Source organism: Nicotiana sylvestris, chromosome 4, assembly GCF_000393655.2.
Source record: "Nicotiana sylvestris chromosome 4, ASM39365v2, whole genome shotgun sequence".
NCBI lineage: Eukaryota > Viridiplantae > Streptophyta > Magnoliopsida > Solanales > Solanaceae > Nicotiana > Nicotiana sylvestris.
Genome location: NC_091060.1, coordinates 152,248,090 through 152,270,941, shown reverse-complemented (window position 1 = coordinate 152,270,941; position 22,852 = coordinate 152,248,090). Strand labels below are relative to the sequence as shown.

At 39.9% G+C, this 22,852-nt stretch overlaps 1 protein-coding gene across 1 annotated transcript; it reads right to left on the bottom strand.

The window, feature by feature from the left end:
• Nucleotides 1-3,427: 3,427 nt before the first annotated feature.
• LOC138890358 (protein FAR-RED IMPAIRED RESPONSE 1-like) lies at nucleotides 3,428-3,892 on the bottom strand. The gene has a single exon (XM_070173739.1). It carries the CDS (start codon nucleotides 3,890-3,892, stop codon nucleotides 3,428-3,430), a length of 465 nt encoding a protein of 154 aa, XP_070029840.1.
• Nucleotides 3,893-22,852: the final 18,960 nt, after the last annotated feature.

Below are 22,852 nucleotides of genomic sequence, written 5' to 3'. Positions count from 1 at the left end.
AACAACCAATACAGGTACACAATACACAACAGAGAAGTAGGATAGTATGAACACTTCTGGAGGTTGAGGGAGTGACTAGGACCAAGCCCTAGTGTGTGAGAGTTCACAAGGGCCTCAATTGAACTCCGAGCAGTGCTCACACTAGGGAGGCCAACAATAAAACCTAGATAGCCTTGGCTTTCAGCCGGCTAAGAATGAAAATTCAGAATTGCAGAGTAGCAAGCAAAGAGAGTGGATAGTGATAGAGGAATGGGAATCAAGTAATATACCAAATTGAGAATACAGGGAAACTAGTCAGGCAGGTCAATAGGTTCAGCAAAGTATACATAACAAAGTACCACATAGACAACCTTATATTGAAGGAATTAGGAAAAGAAATAGGTTTACAAGCATACATGAAATAAACTAATTGGGACCTAAAAATCCAAATTAAGTTGAGTACATCCTAGTACCATGTTAATAAGCATATAGACATGACAAGGGAACACACATTGTGATAATCACTGAAAGGACAAGGTAGCAAATGAACCAACGCATACTGTGAAAACACATTAGCATAAAAAGTAAAGACATAGTTGATAAAAGAACAAAGGGTTTATCTTAAAAATCAGGACAACAAGGAAACATGCTTAGAGCAAATTTTAAGATAGTATTCCATATAGTACACAAAGGATAGTCAATCAGACACTAGACCCATCACTTAAAGGATTCATTCAAGGTGGGGGGTGATTTTTATGAATTATAGTGATATCTAAAGCAACACATGAAGAAATTTTATAACTAACAACATATAGTCACAGTAGTCAGATTCATATCTAAATAGACTTGCATTGAAGCCCAAAACAAAACATACTCCGATGCTAGAGGTATAGAACTCATTTTAGAAAGCAAAGAATCACAGAAGCGCAAGTCAAACAGTAAACTATCTCATGCGTTCAATTATCACAGAATGACAAAGATTATTGAGCATTATCAAAGTTAAATCATACTCAAGTAATTCAAACACTTCAAAAAGAAAGAAGGAAATTGAGCATTGCAAAGATTTAAAACACTAACCAGTAGTAGAATCAAAAGAGTAAAGAGCGTAACAGCAAAAACCCAGGTCTCCGATGCTTCAGAGTTCACAAGAGCCTCGAGAATGGGCTTTGTGCAGTGCTTGTACCAGAGGAGGTCATTCAATGGCCTTAGCTTTCAGTCGGCCCAGAATCCAATGCAATGTGCTCGAGTGTAACCGTGAGTGAGAGAGGATAGTAGTGAGAACAATAGCAGTAATTAGGCAATTCCAAAGTCTTGTTTTAAGGGTTTTAGGGGAGGGATTTATATAGTAGCAAATCTACTACATAAAATAGGGAAACACAGTAAAATTAAATATAGAATAAGGAAAATATGACATGCCAGAATCAATTAGAATCAGTTTTAGGGCAAATGGCACATAGAATAAGGAAGTTCAGTAAGTTAAACAGAGAATAAGGAAAATATAGCATGCAAAAATTAATTAGAGGCAAATAACACTTTAAATAAGGAATACAGTAGGTTGAACAGAGGACAAGGAAAAATAGCATACGAAAATCAATTAGAGTCAGTTTTAAGGCAAATAAAATTTAAAAATAGGGAAATACAGTGGGTTAAACCAAAATAAGAAAAATATCAGTCAAACACAAGAAAGGGAAAATATCAATAGAAAATCAGTAAAGAAAAAGGGGAAATCTCAAACCCTAGTTGGGACTGACAACTTGAATCGAACCAAAAATCAAGAATCATTCAATATAAAATGTATATGGACGAAAGATCGTCCAGATCTTCACATAACCAAAGTAAATCGGCCCGTTCTTGAGAAGTAGTTCTTGCCAAAAAATAGGGCAAGAACTAAGTAATTCCATAAACATACGTGTAATAGTAGAGTATCACGAAATAGGTAAGTAGATCATGGATTGATTCCATGTTTGAGTTGGAATCGGAAAAGGTTAGGGCTATGGCGGCTAGGGTTTAACAGAGGCGGGTAGAGAGACAAAAGGGTAATGAGGCGGCTGGGCAAGGGGAAATGAGTTATAGTTTTGGATGAAGGGGGTAACTAAAAGGGGTTGGGTTATTGTGAGCCATTGATCACTCGAGATCAACGGCCAGAATAGTAAAGGGGATGGGGCGGGTTATTTGGATCAGGTTGTCGGTCGGGTACTTTAAAAGGGATGTTTGGTTTTGGACTTGGGGTAATTGGGTTAAGGTTTGGGTAGTTTTGGGTCCGAAAAATAGGTTAAAAATTGGGTTGTTATTTAAATACCTTAAAATTATCAAAATACTTTATAAAAATGCTTAGTAAATACAATAAGATATTATTTATACACTGAAGTACTTAAAATAATAATTTTGTATTATAAAAATATAAAAAATATTATTTTGACACAAATAATATAAAATGAAGAGCTTTTATGTATGAATATAAGCCGTTATTGCAAAATTAGATAAATAGCTTAAAAATGCTAATGTAATTATATGAAATGAAATAAAATATTTGAAACATATATTATAGGTGTAAAATAATAATTTTAAGTAGCTAAGTCATCACAAAATAATTTAAAGGGAAAATTACTAAATATTTATATAATTTAAATATAAAAATATTAATTTAAAGCTCTAAAAATTATGGAAAATGCTTGTAGAGGTTGTAAACTAAATAATGATGCAAAAATGCTATTTTGAAAGTATGTATATATATTTTGAAAAATATGAGGGCAAAATTGGGTATCAACAATATTTTGCAATATTATTAGTCCATCTTCTCTCAAACTCAACAACGTTAATATTATCAAGGACTAAAGCCCTAAATTCTGCCTTTGCAATCCTACTATCAAGAACTCTGTTTAACTTCATAGGCAACTTTGCGAATATGTGCCATATACAGTATCTATGTGCCGTATATGGCATCAATGTATTGATAGAAGCCTTAATACTATCACATTGGTTAGTCATGATAGCTAATGGATGAACATTTCTTAGATCCCCAAGCCATGTAGAGAGCGCCATTTTGTAACTTGTTATATCCTCACTAGACATAGGACGCATCCTCACTTGGTATTAAGGCATATTACATCATAAAACTCCTCATATGCAACCTTAAAGTGTGAATGAACCCATATGACATTACGAAGTCGACTAAAAATATCCACATCTACGGAGTAGTAAAATTTCCTATCTTTTTGTTACATGTCACTGGAGAACTTGAGTAATAAATGTGTGTCCCCTTCTTGCAATCGAAGCTTTCTACTCTTCAAAATATAATTTATATAGTCCTTTGGTGTACAACCCAATTTTTTAGGCTACCGGCAAGTACTTCAATGACTCTTATATTTTTTTAGGGTCTTAAGCCATCAATATCTTTGACTGTAAGAGCTCTCTTAAGAGAATTAAGCGACATGTGTCCAGCGATCAATCACAATAGTGCTGGTTTTAATTGATGATTATGCTTTTTAACCACCTTTGAAACATGCCATGAACCATTCTCCTCCAAAATTCTATTTATTCTGGCACGACAGTTCCTCCTCTTAGTAACATGCTTATTCCTTAGTTTCCTAGACCTATTACAACCATATTGCACATATCTTACAATATCACCACATTTTTTATTTGATGTTCTTTTGACAATACAAACCCCTGATAATCTTGCATGTTCTTTGTAAAAATCAAACATAATATCCTTATTACTGAACCACATTACATTAATTGGACCTATTACTAGATCTTCTTCATTAAACTCATTAGACATTTCCATTTCCTCTCCGCCTTCTCTCTCTTCCTCTAAATAATGGTCGCCATCATCATCAACATCGTCAACATGATCTTCTCCATCATTGAAGTTGTCGTCTGAATCAATGTTGACCCACTCATCTTCATTCATTAAACTGTTATCTGAATTCAACCCTAAGATATGTGTAATGCATTCCTTAGATGTTCTGACCTAGTTTCTAGATTGTTATTTTAGTTTAATGAACTAGTTTCTTAGTTAGTATTCATGTTTAGGTTAATGGAAGGGTGATGCATTATGTGTTTAATGAAAGCTCTCTTATCATATGTGTATGGTATAACAAGGTTACTCGAATTTATATATTGTATAAATTTTTATTTAACAATATACGTATACGTATGAAGGCTTTGGATCTTCGCATTCATATAAATTTTATTTTTAAAAAATAGTACATAATAGTATACATATACATACGAAGGCTTTTGATCTTCCCATGAGAGAATGCTGATTTCTATAATAGTATACATATACATACGAAGGCTTTTGCAAAGGTTTAAAACACTAACCAGTAGTAGAATCAAAAGAGTAAAGAGCGTAACAGCAAAAACCCAGGTCTCCGATGCTTCAGAGTTCACAAGAGCCTCGAGAATGGGCTTTGAGCAGTGCTTGCACCAGAGGAGGTCATTCAACGGCCTTAGCTTTCAGTCGGCCCAGAATCCAATGCAGTGTGCTCGAGTGTAACAGTGAGTGAGAGAGGATAGTAGTGAGAACAATAGCAGTAATTAGGCAATTCCAAAGTCTTGTTTTAAGGGTTTTAGGGGGGGGATTTATATAGTAGCAAATCTAATACATAAAATAGGGAAACACAGTAAAATTAAATATAGAATAAGGAAAATATGACATGCCAGAATCAATTAGAATCAGTTTTAGGGCAAATGGCACATAGAATAAGGAAGTTCAGTAAGTTAAACAGAGAATAAGGAAAATATAGCATGCAAAAATTAATTAGAGGCAAATAACACTTTAAATAAGGAATACAGTAGGTTGAACAGAGGACAAGGAAAAATAGCATACGAAAATCAATTAGAGTCAGTTTTAAGGCAAATAAAATTTAAAAATAGGGAAATACAGTGGGTTAAACCAAAATAAAAAAAATATCAGTCAAACACAAGAAAGGGAAGAATATCAATCGAAAATCAGTAAAGAAAAAGGGAAAATCTCAAACCCTAGTTGGGACTGACGACTTGAATCGAACCAAAAATTCAAGAATCGTTCAATATAACATGTATATGGATGAAAGTTCGTCCAAATCTTCATAGAACCAAAGTAAATTGGCACGTTCTTGAGAAGTAGTTCTTGCCAAAAATAGGGCAAGAACTAAGTAATACCATAAACATGCATGTAATACTAGAGTATCACAAAATAGGTAAGTAGATCATAGATTGATTCCATGTTTGAGTTGGAATCGAAAACGGTTAGGTCTATGGCAGCTAGGGTTTAACAGAGGCGGGGAGAGAGACGAGAGGGTAATGAGGCGGCTGGTCAAGGGGAAATGGGTTATGGTTTTGGATGAAGGGTGTAATTAAAAGGGGCTGGGTTATTGTGGGCTGTTGATCACTTGAGATCAACGGCCAGGATAAGATCAACAACCAGGATAGTAAGGGGATGGGGTGGGTTATTTGGAGTAGGTTGTCGGCCGGGTATTTTAAAAGGGGTGTGGTTTTAGCCTAAGGGTAATTGGGCTAAGGTTTGGGTTGTTTAGGGTCTGACAAATAGGTTAAAAATTATTTTGTTATTTAAATACCCTAAAATTGTTAAAATACTTTATAAAAATGCTTAATAAATATAATAAGATATTATTTATACACTGAAATAGTTAAATTAATAATTTTATATTATAAAAATACAAAAAAATGCTATTTTGACACAAATAATATAAAATGAAGAGCTTTTATATATGAATATAGGCCATTATTGCAAAATTAGATAAATAGCTTAAAAATGCTAATGTAATTGTATGAAATAAAATAAAATATTTGAAACATACATTATAGGTGGAAAATAATAATTTTAAGTAACTAAGTCATCATAAAATAATTTAAAGGGATAATTACTAAATATTTATATAATTTAAATGTAAGAATATTAATTTAAAGCTCTAAAAATTATGAAAAATTATGGAAAATGCTTGTATAGGTTTATAAACTAAATACTGATGCAATAATTCTATTTTGAAAGTATATATATTTTTTGAAAAATATGAGGACAAAATTTGGTATCAACAGCTGCCCCTCTTTACCTAGAAATGATGAAAGAGTTGCCGGGTAAAGAAATAATGACCAATTTTGGCCGAGTTGAGAGAGGGAGGATGTAATTTTGAAAAAATGGGGGGAAACCCTGGTTCCTGAGTTGCCTACATATTCCTGGTGTTAGGGGAATTAGGCCGTGTGTAGTTCTAGATCCAACGGTGAGCGAAATCGATGGAGTTGTTGTAGGAATGGTTGTACGTTTGGAAAGTGTTCTTTTGGGAAGGATAGTATCGGATGAATTTATGTGAAGTCATGAATGTGAATTTGAGACATTATGGATATATCACAGGCAAATATCTGAACGGTCATAGATTAAAAGGTGGGAAATTATTGGTGGTCGGTTACGTTTGAAACAATTGCAGGATGTGAACATTATGAACGAAAACCGGAATGAAGATTGCTCCCGTTTGAAGAACGGTTACTTCCTAGATTACCTGCAAAACTTAAAACACGATGCATGCAAATATATATGGACTATGGCGAGAATTTAAACATGATGCAAGTTTCCTTTGGATCATGAAGATTGTCTTTGGATGGTGAGGATGATGTCCTTAGACCATGACGTCCTGGGCCATGAATCGCGAGATAAGGGATTCACAGGCCATGAAATGATGTCCTCGGGCTATGATAATGGTGCCTCTGAACCATGACGCCTTTGAATAATGATGTGTAATATTGAGAGATCCTCAGGCCATGGAATATTGTTTTCCGGCTATGAGGATGATGCCTTCGGACTATGACGCCTTTGGATAAAAATGGCGATGTTTCAGCCTCTTAAATGCAAGAATATGATGCTTGGTCCTATGCGATACAAGATTAAGGGAGTGTTTAGCCCCATGTGAATAGAGGATAGTGGTAAGTCTTGAATAACATCATGGAGATAACATTTGGTCTTATGCGGGAAAAGGCAGTGCTTAGCCTCATACAAGAAGAGGAGATGGTGCTTAGTCTCATGCAAATAAGGGATGCAGTGCTTAGCCTCATGCCGAAAGAGGAGACAATGCTTAGTCTCGATGCAAGTAAAGGCAGTACTTAGCCTTATACAATTAGGGAGAAAATGCTTAGTCTCATGCGGGAAGAGGAGACAATGCTTAGTTTCGATGCAAGGAAAGGCAATGATTAGCCTTATGCAATTGGGGAGGCAATGCTTAGCCTCATGCAGGAGGAGGAGACAATGCTTAGTCTCATGCAGGGAAAGGCAGCGCTTAGCCTTATTCAATTGGGGAGGCAATGCTTAGCCTCATGCAGGAGGAGGAGACAATGCTTAGTCTCATGCAGGGAAAGGCAGTGCTTAGCCTTATGCAATTAGGGAGGCAATTCTTAGCCACATGCAAGGAAGAGACAATTCTTAATCTCATGCGAAGAGGAGACAATGCTTACTCTCATGCGGGGAAAGGCAGTGCTTAGGCTTATGCAATTAGGGAAGAAATGCTTAGCCTCATGCTTAGTCTCATGTAAAGAGGAGACAATGCTTAGTCTCATGTGGGGAGAAGGCAGTACTTAGCCTTATGCAATTGGGGAGGCAATGTTTAGCCTCATGCAAAGAATAGAAGACAAATGGAAAAGTAAAGTATTTCTTAGCTGAAGATGTTCGTGCTAGATAACTTTTTGTCTTGAAGACAGTGTCTTGATGTATCTGCGTGTCACGACCCGGATTTTCCACCCTCGAGAGTCGTGATGGTGCCTACTAGTGAAAGCTAGGCAAGCCAACCATTACAATTATTTACCTTTTTCCATTTTTAATCCTTTAGCAGTTATGAATTAACATTGTATAAACATCGGAAATAATAAAGTAGAAGAATGAAATGTAACAATCTAATGTTAATACCGATACAAATCCATAAATAAAAGCTACCCAGATCTTGAGTCACAATTTCACAGACTATCTAGAATACTACAAATAGGGTTCCGAAAGATAAATACAAGCTGTTTCAGAAATACATAGAAGAAACAGTATGGAAAGATAGAAGGAGACGCTAAGGCCTACGGACGCCTGCAGGACTACCTCGGATCGCCTGATGGACTGAAGGCAACAACCTCACTATGGTCCAAAGGCTGTAGAACCAGGATCTACACACAGTACAGAGTGTAGTATCAGCATAACCGACCCCATGTGCTGGTAAGTGCCTAACTTAACCTCAGCGAAGTAGTGATGAGGTTAGGACAAGACTACCAAATAAACTTGTACGGTTAAATCATGTACAACGTAAAAGTAAAGGCAGAAATTTACAGTTAAGAATAGGAGGGGGAAACATGTTGCGGGGAACAACAAGTAACCATAGAAAAATAGTAGATAAATGTAAAGAACACTATAATTCAATTATCAACAAGAATCAGAAATCAAAGACAAGTGCACTGCATCACCCTTTGTGTTTTTACTATCGTCCTCACCATAAGAATCAATATAATCGGCACGACATCACCCTTCGTGCTTTTACCTCACATAATCATGGCACGGAATTATCCTTCATGCATTATCACTCATATCATGGCACAGAATTGTAAATCGTGCAGCACGGCATCACCATTGGTGCTTTTACCTCACAATATTGGCACGGCATCACCCTTCGTACATTAACACTCTCAAAATCATGCATGGCATCACCCTTCGTGATTTACACTCTTCCTCACCCAAGCAACAATAACAAAGCAATTTGGGCAAGGGAATTAATAATATCACAAAACAATCCTGACAAGGGAACAATAGCATAACAACAATATCCCGGAAAGGGAGACAATATCATGAGTAATAACATCCCGAAAAAGGAGATAATATCAAAAGCAATAACATCCCGGCAAAGGAGACAATATCATAAACCTCTTCTCTTTTCCATATTTACTTCACAACTCAATTCTCAACTTGAGCCAACGCTCGACAATGTTCAATTACCAGTAATACTTCCACAAGCCTTGTTCAACAATAGAAATCATCATATAAAGTATGAACAATACAAAACGAAGTCACATTAATCATAGTATAAGACTCACGGGCATGCTTGGCACCAACGTATAGATACTCGTCACCATGCCTATATGTCATACTCAACAATTAACACATAGCAAATAAGACACAACTCCTAATCCCTCAAGCTAAGGTTAGACCAAACACTTATCTCAATGCCACGAACACAATTTACGCCTCAACTATCACTTTACCTCTTGTTTCCACCACCAATTCGCTTGTATCTAGACACAGCTTACTTAATGATATCAATAAATTCTAAATGAATCAATTCTAATGCATGAAAATAGGTTTTCCAATGATTTCCCCAAAAAGTCAAAAATCAACCCCAAGCCCACATGGTCAAAACCCGAGGTTCAAACCAAAATCTGGTTACCCATTCACCTACGAACTCAAATATATAATTTGTTTTGAAATCATACCTCAATCGAGGTCCAAATCCTCAAAATTTGAAATTCTTAAGTTCTACCCAAAACACCAAATTTTCCCCATTAAAACCCCTGATTTTGGATCGAAATCATGTGAAAAGATGTTATAGATTAAAGAAAATGAGTTAGAAACAACTTACAATTGATTTGGAGAAGAACTATTCTTTAGAAAATTGCCCAAGAGAGCTTAGGGTTTGAGAGAGTTTGAAAAATGAAGAAAAATGCTTCTAGGTCCTAATTCACTGATCGCAGATGTCGTAATTGCGACCAGGGTTAGCAATTGTGAACCCTTTCAAGACCTGCTATCTTTGCAAATGCGAAGAATCTGTCGCATTTGCGACCAAGGAAAAATTCGGTCACCTTCGCATTTGCTAGGGACTAGTCACATTTGCGACATCGCAATTGCGAGAAATGGTCGCATTTGCGACCATGGCCTGCCCAGGCTAGGATCATATTTGCGACACCTGGGTCACAATTCCCATGCCTCAGTACTTCGCAATTGCGAAGCCTGATCTCGCAATTGCGAAGCCTGATCTCGCTATTGCGAAGCCTGATCTCGCAATTGCGAGATCAGAGGCATGAGCAAAAAATACCATATACCAGCAACCTTTCCTAAGTCCAATTTCACTCCGTGGCCTATCCAAAACTCACCCGAGCTCTCGGGGCTCCAAACTAAACATGCACACTAACCTAAAAACATTATACGGACTTGATCGAGCGATCAAATCGTCAAAATAACATCAACAACTATGAATTAAATCTCAAATTCATGAAATCACTCAAGAACATCAAAATTACTATTTTCTCAACTATAGGTCCGTTTTATACCAAACCAACTCCGATATTTACCAAATTTTACAGATTCATCTTAATTATTATTTCAAACCTGTACCGGGCTCCGAAACCAAGATACGGGCCCGATACCATCAAGAAAATGCATCAATTCACTTCTAAAAACCTTTATATTTTTTAGAAAATAATTTTCTTTAATAATTTATTTCTCGAGCTTGGGACCTCGGAATTCGATTCTGGGCATATGCCCAAGTCCCGAATTTTACTATGGACCCTATGACCGTCGGATCACGGGTCCGGTTCGTTTACTAAGAATGTTAACCCAAGTCAACCTTATTCAACTTTGAAAGCCAATTTCCTCATTTTACTTAGTTTTCACATAAAAGCTTTCCGAAAACGCACCCAGACTGCGTATGCAAATCGAGGTGAGATAAATAAAGGTTTAAGGCCTCGGAACACAGAATCGACTTGTAAAACAAGTGATGACCTTTTGGGTCATCACATTCTCCACCTCTAAAATAACAGTTCGTCCTTGAACAGACATAGAAAAGAAGTACCTGAGTCGGAGAAAAGATGGGGATATCGGCTCCGCATATCGGACTCGGAATCCCAAGTCGCTGCCTCAACAGGCTAACCTCTCCACTAAATACTAACAGAAAGGAAACTCTTCGATCTCAGCTGATGAACCTGCCGGTCCAGAATAGCTACCGGCTCCTCTTCATAGGACAAATCCTTGTCCAACTAGATAGTGCTGAAATCTAACACGTGGGATGGATCGTCGTGATACTTCTGAAGCATGGACACATAAAACACTGGATGCACGGCTGATAAACTCGGCAGAAATGCAAGTCTGTAAGCCACCTCTCCCAATCGATCAAGAATCTCAAACGGGCCAATGAATCTAGAGCTAAGTTTGCCCCTCTTCCCAAATCTCATCACGCCCTTCATAGGCGACACCCGAAGCAACACCCACTCGCCGACCATGAATGCCACATCACGAACCTTACAGTCGGCATAACTCTTTTTCCTGGACTGAGCTGTACGAAGCCTATCCTGAATGATCATGGCCTTGTCCAAGGCATCTTGTACTAGATCCGTACCCAACAACCGAGCCTCTCCCGGCTCAAACCATCCAACCGGCGACCAACACTGCCTACCATTTAAAGCCTCATAAGGAGCCATCTGGATGCTCGACTGGTAGCTGTTGTTATAGGCAAACTCTGCTAAAGGCAAGAACTGATCCCACGAGCCTCCAAAGTCGATGACACAAGCTCAGAGTATATCCTCCAAAATCTGAATAGTGCGCTCGGACTGTCCATCCATCTAAGGATGAAATGGTGTGCTTAACTCGACCCGTGTGCCCAACTCACACTGAACTGCTCTCCAGAAATGTGAGGTAAATTGCGTACCTCGGTCCGAAATGATAGACACGGGCACACCATGAAGACGAACAATCTCCCAGATATAAATCTTAGCTAACCTTTCGGAAGAATAGGAGACTGCCACAGGAATGAAATGTGCTGACTTGGCCAGCCTATCAAAAATAACCCACACTACATCAAACTTCCTCTGAGTTCGTGGGAGTCCAACCACGAAGTCCATAGTGATACGCTCCCACTTCCACTCAGGAATCTCAATCTTTTCGAACAAACCACCAGGTCTCTGATGCTCGTACTTTACCTGCTGACAATTAAAACACCGAGCCACATATACAACAATATCCTTCTTCATCCTTCTCCACCAATAATGTTGCCGCAAATCCTGATACATCTTAGCGACGCTCGGATGAATAGAGTACTGGGAACTATGGACCTCATCTATGATCAACTCTTAAAGCCATCCATATGAGGCACAAAAACTCGACCCTGCATCCTCAAAACTCCATCATCTCCTAATGTAACATGCTTGGCACCTCCGTGCTGCATCGTGTCCCTAAGGACACACAAATGAGGATCATCAAACTGCCGATCTCGGATACGCTCAAATAATGATGAATTAGAGACTGTGAAAGCTAACACACGACTGGGCTCAGAAATATCCAACCTCACGAACTGGTTGGCCAAAGCCTGAACATCCAAAGCAAGAGGTCTCCCACCGACCGAAATATATGCAAGACTGCCCATACTAGCTGACTTCCTACTTAAAACATCGGTCACCACATTGGCATTTCTTGGATGATATAAGATGGTGATATCATAGTCTTTCAATATCTCCAACCACCTTCTCTACCTCAAATTTAGCTCCTTCTGCTTGAACAAATACTGCATACTCTTGTGATCCGTGAACACCTCACATGACACGCCATACAAATAATGCCTCCAAATCTTCAACGCGTGAACAATGGTTGTTAACTCCAAATCATGAACTGGATAATTCTTCTCATGAATCTTCAATTGTCGTAAAGCATAAGCAATGACCTTGCCATCCTACATCAACACCGCACCAAGTCCAATACGAGATGCATCACAATAAACTGTATATGGCCCTGAACCTGTGGGCAAAACCAACACCGATGTCGTAGTCAAAGCTGTCTTGAGCTTTTGAAAGCTCGCCTCACACTCGTCCGACCACCTGAACTGGGCACCCTTCTAGGTCGACCTGGTCATCGGGGCTGCAATGGATGAAAACCCCTCCACAAACCGATGGTAATAGTCTGCCAAACCCAAGAAACTCCAGATCTTTGTAGCTGACGCGGGTCTAGAATAGTTCTTGACTGCCTCTATCTTCTTCGGATCCACCTGAATACCCTCTACTAAAACCACGTGACCCAAGAATGCAACCGAACTCAACCAGAACTCACACTTCGAAAACTTAGCATACAACTGACTATCTCTCAAAGTCTGAAGAACAACTCTCAGATGTTGTTCATGCTCCTCTTGGCTGCAGGAATAAATCAAAATATCATCAATGAAGACTATCACAAACGAATCCACGTAAGGCTTGAACACCCGGTTCATCAAATCCATAAAAGTTGCTGGCGCATTTGTCAATCCGAATGACATCACCAAGAACTCATAATGCCCGTACCGAGTGCGGAAAGTTGTCTTAGGGATATCGGATGCCATAATCCTCAACTGATAGTAGCTAGATCTCAAGTTAATCTTTGAAAATACCTTGGCACCCTGAAGTTTATCAAACAAATCAGCAATCCTTGTCAATAGATACTTATTCTTTATTGTAACCTTGTTCAACTACCGATAATATATACACATACCCATCGACCCATCCTTCTTCTTAACAAACAACACCGATGCACCCCAAGGCAAGATACTAGGTCTAATAAAGCCTTTATCAAGCAAGTCTTGTAACTGCTCCTTTAATTCTTTCAACTCAGGCGGATCCATACGATACGGCGGAATAGAAATGGGCTAAGTGCTCGGAGCCAAATCAATGCAGAAGTCAATATCCCTGTCGGGTGGCATACCCAGCAGGTCTGAAGGAAATACATCAGGAAACTCACGAACAACAGGCACAGAATCCATAGAAGGAACCTCAGCACTAGAATCATAAACATATGCTAAATAGGCCAAACACCTCTTCTCGACCATACGCCGAGCCTTTATATATGAGATAACCTTACGGGTAGAATGACTAGGAGTCCCTCTCCACTCTAAACGAGGTAAACCCAGCAAGGCTAAGGTCATAGGCTTGGCATGACAGTCCAAGATAACGTGGTAAGGTGATAACTAGTCCATCCCCAATATGACATCAAAATCAACCATGTCCAAAAGTAACAAATCTACTCGAGTCTCAAGACCCCCAATAACAACTATACATGAACGATGGACACGATTTACCACAATAGAATCACCCACCGGTGTAGACACATATATAGGAGCACTCAAAGAATTACTAGGCATAACTAGATATGGTGCAAAATAAGATGACACATAGGAGTACATAGATCCTGGATCAAATAGAACTGAAGCATCTCTACTACAAACCAGAACAGTACCTATGATAACTATATCAGACGCCTCAGCCTCAGGCTTGGCTGGAAGAGCATAACATCAGGGTTGGGCCCCACCACTCTAAACTACATCTCTAGGACGGCCTCCTGCTAGCTGGCCTCCACCTTTAGCAGTCTGACCTCCACCTTTAATACCTATATCTCCACCTCTAGAACCTCTACCTCCCCCTCTAGCTAGTTGAGCGAGCGGTGGAACACTCGGTGCCTGAACCATGGCATGGGAACCCTGATGTTGAGAGTTGCTTGGTGCTCGAGGGAAAAATCTAGCAATATGCCTCGTATCGCCACAAGTATAACAAGCCCTCAGCTACTGAGACTACTGACCCTAACGGCCTAAATAACCACTCTGAAAACTCTGGAGCGGAGGTACATTAATAGGACTGGCGGTGCACTGTAGGGCAACTGATCTGAATACTGCAGATGAGAACCACGGCCACCTGGAGCACTGTGAGAAGCCTGAAGTGCTGAATAAAATGGCTTGGAAGAATGGCCCATACCAAAAGAATCCCTACCTCCAAATGAGGCACCACTGAACCTGCCCGAATGACGAGGCTTCTTGTCAGACCCCTGACTACTCCCATGTGATAGAACCATCTCAACTCTCCTGGCCATATTGGCCGCATCCTGAAAAGAAAATCTCATTCCCCTGTCTCCTTAGCCATCTGCAATCGAATAGGCTGAATGAGTCCCTCAATGAACCTCCTCTCTCTCTCTCTCTCTCTCTGGTAAGTATAAGAAGAGCATGACGATCTCAACTCTCCTGGCCACATTGGTCGCATCCTGAAAAGAAAATCTCGTTCCCCGTCTCCTTAGCCATCTACAATCGAATAGGCTGAATGAGTCCCTTAGTGAACCTCCTATCTCTCTATCTCTCTCTCTCTCTCTCTCTCTCTCTGGGAAGTATAAGAAGAGCATGATGGGTCAAGTCAATAAATCTGGTCTCATACTGAGTAACAGTCCTAGAACCCTGGTGGAGACGCTCAAACTGCCTCCGATAGTTCTCCCTCTAAGTGATAGGAAGAAAATTCTCCAGAAATAGCTGAGAGAACTGATCCCAAGTCAAAGTCGGTGACCCAGCTGGTCTAGCTAAACAATAATATCTCCACCAAGTCTTGGCAGATCTAGACAAAGGAAAAGCAGCAAAGTCGACCCCATTAGTCTCCATTATCCCCATGTTCCGAAGAACCTCAGACAGCTGTCCAAATAATCCTGGGGATGTTCAGATGTACCACCAAAAGTAGTAGTAAAAAGCTTGGTGAACCTATCCAATCTCCACAAGGCATCAGCAGACATAGCTGACCCCTCTCCGGTCTGTGCCACAACACCAGGCTGAGCTACCCCAACTGGCTGAGCTGCTGGAGTCTGAAACTGGGGAGCCATCTGCTTCGGAGTGCGAGTAGCAGGAGTCTGGGCTCCTCCTCCAGCTAGAGAGACGGCTGGTGCTACAGGAAGCAAGCCTACTTAGGCGACACTCTCCATAAAGCCCACTAGACGGACTAGAGCATCCTGAAGTACATGGGTGGAGATGAACCCCTCTGGGACCTGAGATGGTCCTGTTGGAACTGTCTGGGCTGGAACCTCATCGTCAAACTCAACCTGAGGCTCTATCGCTGGTGCTGCTGCTCGATCTCTGGCCTGAGCCCTACCTCTGCCTCGGGCACTAGCACGGCCTCGACCTCTACCCCTCATATGAGCTGCTTCTGGGGGCTCGGGCTGCTGGTCAGCTGATGAAGCGATACGTGTTCTCACCATCTGTGAAAGAACAGAGTGGAAGTTCAATTAGCATTGAGAAATCAAGTCGCACGACATGAAAGAATATATGTGAAGTTTTTCCTAACTCTGTAGCCTCTGGGATAAATACAAACGTCTTAGTACCGATCCCTCAGACTCTACTAAGCTTGTCTGTGAATTGTGAGACCTAAGTAACCTAGAGCTCTGATACCAACTTTTCACGATACGGATTTCCCACCCTCGGGAGTCGTGATGGCGCATTCTAGTGAAAGCTAGGCAAGCCAACCATTACAATTATTTAGCTTTTTCCATTTTTAATTCTTTAGCAGTTGTGAATTAGCATTGTATAAACAGTGGAAATAATAAAGCGGAAGAATGAAATGTAACAATCTAATATTAATACAGATACAAATCCATAAACAAAAACTACCCAAATCTGGTGTCACAATTTCACACACTCTCTAAGAATACTAAAAATAGGGGTCCGAAAGATAAATACAAGTTGTTTCAGAAATATATAGATGAAACAGTATGGAAAGATAGAAGGAGACGCCAAGGCCTGCGACGCTTGCAGAACTCCCTCGGGTCGCCTGATGGACTGAAGGCAGCAACCTCACTGTGGTCTAAAAGCTACAGCACCAGGATCTACATACTGTGCAGAGTGTAGTATCAGCACAACCGACCCCATGTGCTAGTAAGTGCCTAGCCTAACCTCGATGAAGTAGTGACGAGGCTAGGACAAGACTACCAAATAAAGTTGTGCGGTTAAATCATATACAGAGTAAAAGTAAAGGCAGAAATTACAGTTAAGGATAGTGCACGGCATCACCCTTTGTGCTTTTACTATCGTCCTCACCATAAGAATCAATATAATCGGCATGACATCACCCTTCGTGCTTTTACCTCACATAATCATGGCACGAAATTATCTTTCGTGCATTATCACTCATATCATGGAACGTCATTGTACATCGTGTGGCACGGCATCACCCTTCGTGCATTTACCTCACAATATTGGCATGGCGTCACCCTTCATGCATTAACACTCTCAAAATCATGCACGGCATCACCCTTCATGATTTACACTCTTCCTAACCCAAGCAACAATCACAAAGCAATTTGGGCAAGGGAATCAATAATATCACAAAAAAATCTCGGCAAGGGAACAATAGCATAACAACAATATCCCGGCAAGGGAGACAATATCATGAGTAATAACATCCTGGCAAGGGAGATAATATCAAAAGCAATAACATCCTGTCAAGGGAGAAAATATCATAAACCTCTTCTCTTTTCCACATTTACTTCACAACTCAATTCTCAACTTGATCCAACGCTCGACAATGTTCAATTACCAATAATACTTCTAAGAGCCTTGTTTAACAATAGAAATCATCATATAAAGCATGAATAATACGAAACGGAATCACATTAATCATAGTATAAGACTCACGGGCATGCTTGACACTAACATATAGATACTCGTCACCATGCCTATACATCATACTAAACAATTAACACATAGCTAATAAGACACAACTCGTAATCCCTCAAGCTAAGGTTAGATCAAACACTTACCTTAATGCCACGAACACAATTCACGCCTCAATTATCGCTTTACCTCTTATTTCCACCACCAATTCCCTTGTATCTAGCCACAATTTACTTAACGATATCAATAAATGCCAAATGGATCAATTCTAATGCATGAAAATAGGTTTTCCAATGATTTCCCCAAAAATTCAAAAATCGACCCCGGGCCCACATGGTCAAAACCAGAGGTTCGAACCAAAACTCAATTAACCATTTACCCACGAACTCAAATATATAATTTATTTTGAAATTGGACCTCAAATCGAGGTACAAATCCCCAAAATTTAAAAATCCTAAGTTCTACCCAAAATACCCAATTTCCCCCATGAAAACCCTTGATTTTGGATTGAAATCATGTGAAAAGATGTTATAGATTAAAGAAAATAAGTTAGAAACAACTTACAATTGATTTGGAGAAGAACTATTCTTTTGAAAATCGCCCAAGAGAGCTTAGGGTTTGACAGAGTTTGAAAAATGAAGAAAAATGCGTCTAGGTCCTAATTCACTGGTCACAGATGTCGCAATTGCGTGCGAAGCCCTTCAGGACCTGCTGTATTCGCAAATGCAAAGAACCTATCGCATTTGCAACCATGGAAAAATCATGTCACCTTCGCATTTGCGACACCGCAATTGCGAGAAATGGTCGCATTTGCGACCATGGCCTGCCCAGGCTAGGATCGTATTTGCGACACCTAGGTCGCAATTCCCATGCCTGTGAACTTCGCAATTATGAAGCCTGATCTTGCAATTGCGAGATCAGAGGCTTGAGTAAAAATACTAGATACCAGCAACCTTTTCTAAGTCCAATTTCTCTCCGTGGCCTATCAAAAACTCACCCGAGCCCTCGGGGCTCCAAACCAAACATACACACTAACCTAAAAAATATCATACGGACTTGACCGAGCGATCAAATCATCAAAATAACATCAACAACTATGAATTAAACCTCAAATTCATGAAATCACTCTAGAATATCAAAATTACTATTTTTTCAACTATAGGTCTGTTTTATACCAAACCAACTCCGATCTTTACCAAATTTTACAGATTCATCTTAATTATTATTTCAAATTTGTATCGAGATCCGAAACCAAGATACGGGCCCGATACCATCAAGAAAATGCATCAATTCACTTCTAAAAACCTTTATATTTTCCGAAAAACAATTTTCTTTAAAAATTTATTTCTCGAGCTTGGGACCTCGGAATTCGATTCTGGGCATATGCCCAAGTCCCGAAATTTACTACGGACCCTACGAGACCGTCAAATCATGGGTTTGGATCCGTTTAACAAGAATGTTGACCCAAGTCAACCTTATTCAACTTTAAAAGCCAATTTCATTATTTTACTTAATTTTCACATAAAAGCTTTCCGGAAACGCGCCCGGACTGCGTATGCAAATCGAGGTGAGACAAAAAGAGATTTTTAAGACCTCAGAACATAGAATCAACTTGTAAAATAAGTGATGACCTTTTGGGTCATCACACTGCGAGTATCATTGTCTTATTGTACCTGCATTCAAAGAAAAATTGTGAGTTCTGTGGGGGAGGTTGGTTCGCGCTTTTGTCTTCTGCCTTGCCTGTGCTCCTATCTTGAGATCCTGCTTGAGTTATCCTGGGTAACATCTGGCTGAATAGAAATGAAGTTTTCGAAAAATATGCATGCCTTTGATAAATATAGTTGTCTTTTAAAACATTGTAATATGCGCTATCAAGTAAGTTAGATGAACCAGTGAATGTGACATATTTTAGAAACATCGCGACCTCTTTGCTTTAGAATTTTGAGGATCCTCCTCAAAATTCTGCCCCAGTTTGAAAGCAATTTTCTGACTACTCTATGTATGATGAAATTTGCTGGACTCGCTCCTCAAAATTCTGCCCTAGTTTCTGACCGTGGAAAAATGAAAATTTTATTAAGATATGACCGAACCCACAGGGTTGCCTATGTATCCCCTCTTAAACGGGAATCAAGTCAAGCGTAGTTCAGTTACATCAAATGAAGAAATGTAAATAATCTAAACATAGTATCTTTTGACTGCGTCTGAGTTGATAGGTTTTGGCCAAATCTCTCCGTCCATTTCTGCAAATATGAGTGCTCTTCCTATTAGTACTATGTGAACCATGTAGGGCCCTTACCAATTGGGTGAAAATTTTCCTTTGGCTTCGTCTTGATGCGGGAAGATCTGCTTTAGCACCAACTGCCCTGGTGTGAATTGTCTAGGCCTGACCTTTTTGTTGAAAGCTCTAGATATTCGGTTCTGGTAAAGTTGACCATGACATACCGCATTCATTCTTTTTCTATCAATGAGATCCAGTTGTTCATAACGACTTTGTATCCATTCTGCATCACTTAGTTCGGCCTCTTGTATGATTCTCAAAGAAGGAATTTCTACTTCGGCGGGAATGACGGCGTCAGTACCATAGACCAGCAAATAAGAAGTTGCCCCAGTTGATGCGTGACCTGTGGTACGATATCCAAGCAAAGCGAATGGTAGCTTTTCATACCGTTGTTTGTAGTTAAGCTTGTGAGACACTTTGGATGTGCTCAAGCCAGCCATATCATCATAAAACCATACAAAGATGTCTTCGTACTCCTTCAGGAACCGGATGTACTCTTCCTTCTCTGATGTCGATAGGTGAATACTTATACGTGTTTCCTTGACTTAGGCTTGTTTTCAAAATTTTCCACCTCTCTGACAATTTCCTCAGGTATTACATCGTCTTCCAGATCCTCTGAATCACTATACTTATGTTGCGTTGTCTCATTACATGTCACATTCATAGGTTCATCGGGATAAATAATAATAACGATGTAGAGAAACACGTAAAGGATAATAATAAATACTAAAAATAGCAATTCATTAAATAAATCTTGAAAACATCAAAACAAGTACAGCTCGATGACTCGAACAATTATTTCAAAACAAAATACGTTCAAAACAAATTACTAAAAATTCCTTAAATTCTCAAAATTGCTTATAAAAATAAATTGTGCTAATTGCCAGGCTACCCAGGAACTCGACGGGCCCGTGATGGTGCAACAGTCCAATTCTTAAGAATAGTTCCTTTTTCCATGGTCTGAATAGTAAGGTCTTCCTCTTCCTCCTCCTCCTCAACTATCACACTGCAGTGCATGTCTTCATCATCCAGAAATAGATTCCTTATGCCAGTTAAAACTTCATCTTCTTTGGACCACCATATCATGTCAGCTTGTTGAAATGTCTGGTGCAAATGCGGTACTGGTTGTTCTAGCAGATAATAAGGACCATGCCATGGTGGCGACAAATCCTGATACTCTTGCCAAGTGTATTCATACCCAAGCCCCAAAATCGTACCATGACGCTTCAACTGTACCGACTTGGTGATCCCTTGGAGATTCTTGCTGAGACCTTTGCCAGGCTCATACCCTATCCATAACAATGTGTTTTCTATCTTGTTGCTCCACCATTTGTCTTTCTCAATTGCGTTGATGTGCTCGATGTGATAGTATATTTCTCCACCCAACTTCCTTCTATTCTCGACGACCTGAACAGTCTGATTGGTATAAATAGGATTACTCTCGTCTCCATGGATGATCACTTCATGATGATTCCATTATACTTCACAGCCTGATGTAGAGTAGAAACTATGGCCCCAACGACATATATCCAGGGTCATCCTAATAGTAGATTGTAGGTTACAGATATATCCAACACTTGAAACTCGACATCAAACCAGGTCGGGGCCATCTATAGGATGAGGTTAATCTCTCCAATTGTGGCCCTTTGAGACCCATAAAATGCTTTCACATTCATAATCCTTACTCGTATCTCATGCATACCCTTACCCAACCTCTTCAGAGTAGTCAACGGACATATGTTGAGATTTGAACCCCCATCTATCAAGACCCTGGCGATGAATTTATCCTCAAATTGCACTGTGATATGTAGTGCCCTGTTGTGACTTAGTCCTTCCGGTGGCAGCTCATCTTCGTGAAAAGTGATCTTGTGGCTTTCCAACAGTTGTCCTACCATGTTGTCCATTTCTCCACTGGTGATGTTATTGGGTACATAGGCTTCATTCAGTACCTTTATCAGGGTATTCCTATGTGCCTCAGAGTTTAGAAGTAGTGATAAAATGGATATTTGAGCGGGGGTTTTGTTCAGATGATCAACCATAGAATATTCTCTCGCTTGAAACTTTCTCCAAAGGTCATCCAGTCCAGTCTTAATGACAGGCGGTTTAGAGGCATCTTCTTTGCTTGTTCCTCCTAAATGCTCAGGTGTATAAACCCTACCGGTTCTGGTCATGCCTTGTGCTGCACCTGTTTCTTCCATTTTTACCTTTCCTTTCCTTTTGCCTGCAACATAATCCCATGGTATAACATTAGACTTATAAGACGGTGTGGGTGCTACCATCACGGTGAATGGTGTTGTTACTTCAACCTCAAATGGAGTTGGTGCGGCTACCTCAACTTCAATTGGTGCCTGAGTTTGCAGTACAACGGGTGTGAGGGTGACTGTAGATATTTTAGGACCATCTCCCTCCCGAATAAGTCCAGTTGCCCCTTCCGGATCCTACTTGTCATCAGTCTCTATCATATTTATTCCCTCACCTCTATGATCTGGGAGAGGATTGTTACGAAGATTAGGTGCAATTTCTTTTTCCTGTATGACTTTAGTATCAATTAATGCCTGGATCTTGTCCTTCAGAGTGCGACATTCATCAATGGTGTGACCCTTCATGCCTGAGATAGGCACATGTCTTGTTTTGGGTTAATCCACTGGGAAGAGTTTTCCATAGCAACAACAGTGATGGGAGTGACATAACCGGCAACCTTTAATCTCTCATAAAGTTGGTCTATGGGTTCAGCAATCGGAGTGTATTGTCTGGGTGGTCTGCAGTCAAAATTTGGTCTTGGTTTTTTGGTAATTTTAGCGGGCTAGTGGTGAGTGATAGTATGCTGGTTGAGTGTTATAAGTATGGTAAGCAGCTGTAGGTTGTTGGTATCTAGGAGGTGGAGGCTGATATGTAGGGTAGAGGTGTTTGGTATGTGAGAGGAGACTTCAGACCTTGGGCTACCATTACTGCACCAACTTTTTTCTTCTTAGATATACCTCCCGACTGCAAAGCTTTATTGTGGCTTGGAGTGCTTCGAAATTCGTCACCATTCCACTCTTAATTCCTTCTTCTATTTTTTCTCCTAGTTTGATGATATCAGAGAACTTATGGTTTTCAATAACCATCAACCTTTCATAGTACCGCAGATCCTGAGCTCTGACAAAGAACTTATTCATCTGTTCTTCTTCTAGTGATGGCCTTACCTTTGCGGTTTCAGACCTCCACCAAG

Bases quoted from the DNA above. Each gene is read 5' to 3' on its own strand.
- LOC138890358 (XM_070173739.1), bottom strand. From the start codon at position 3,892: ATGAATGAAGATGAGTGGGTCAACATTGATTCAGACGACAACTTCAAT.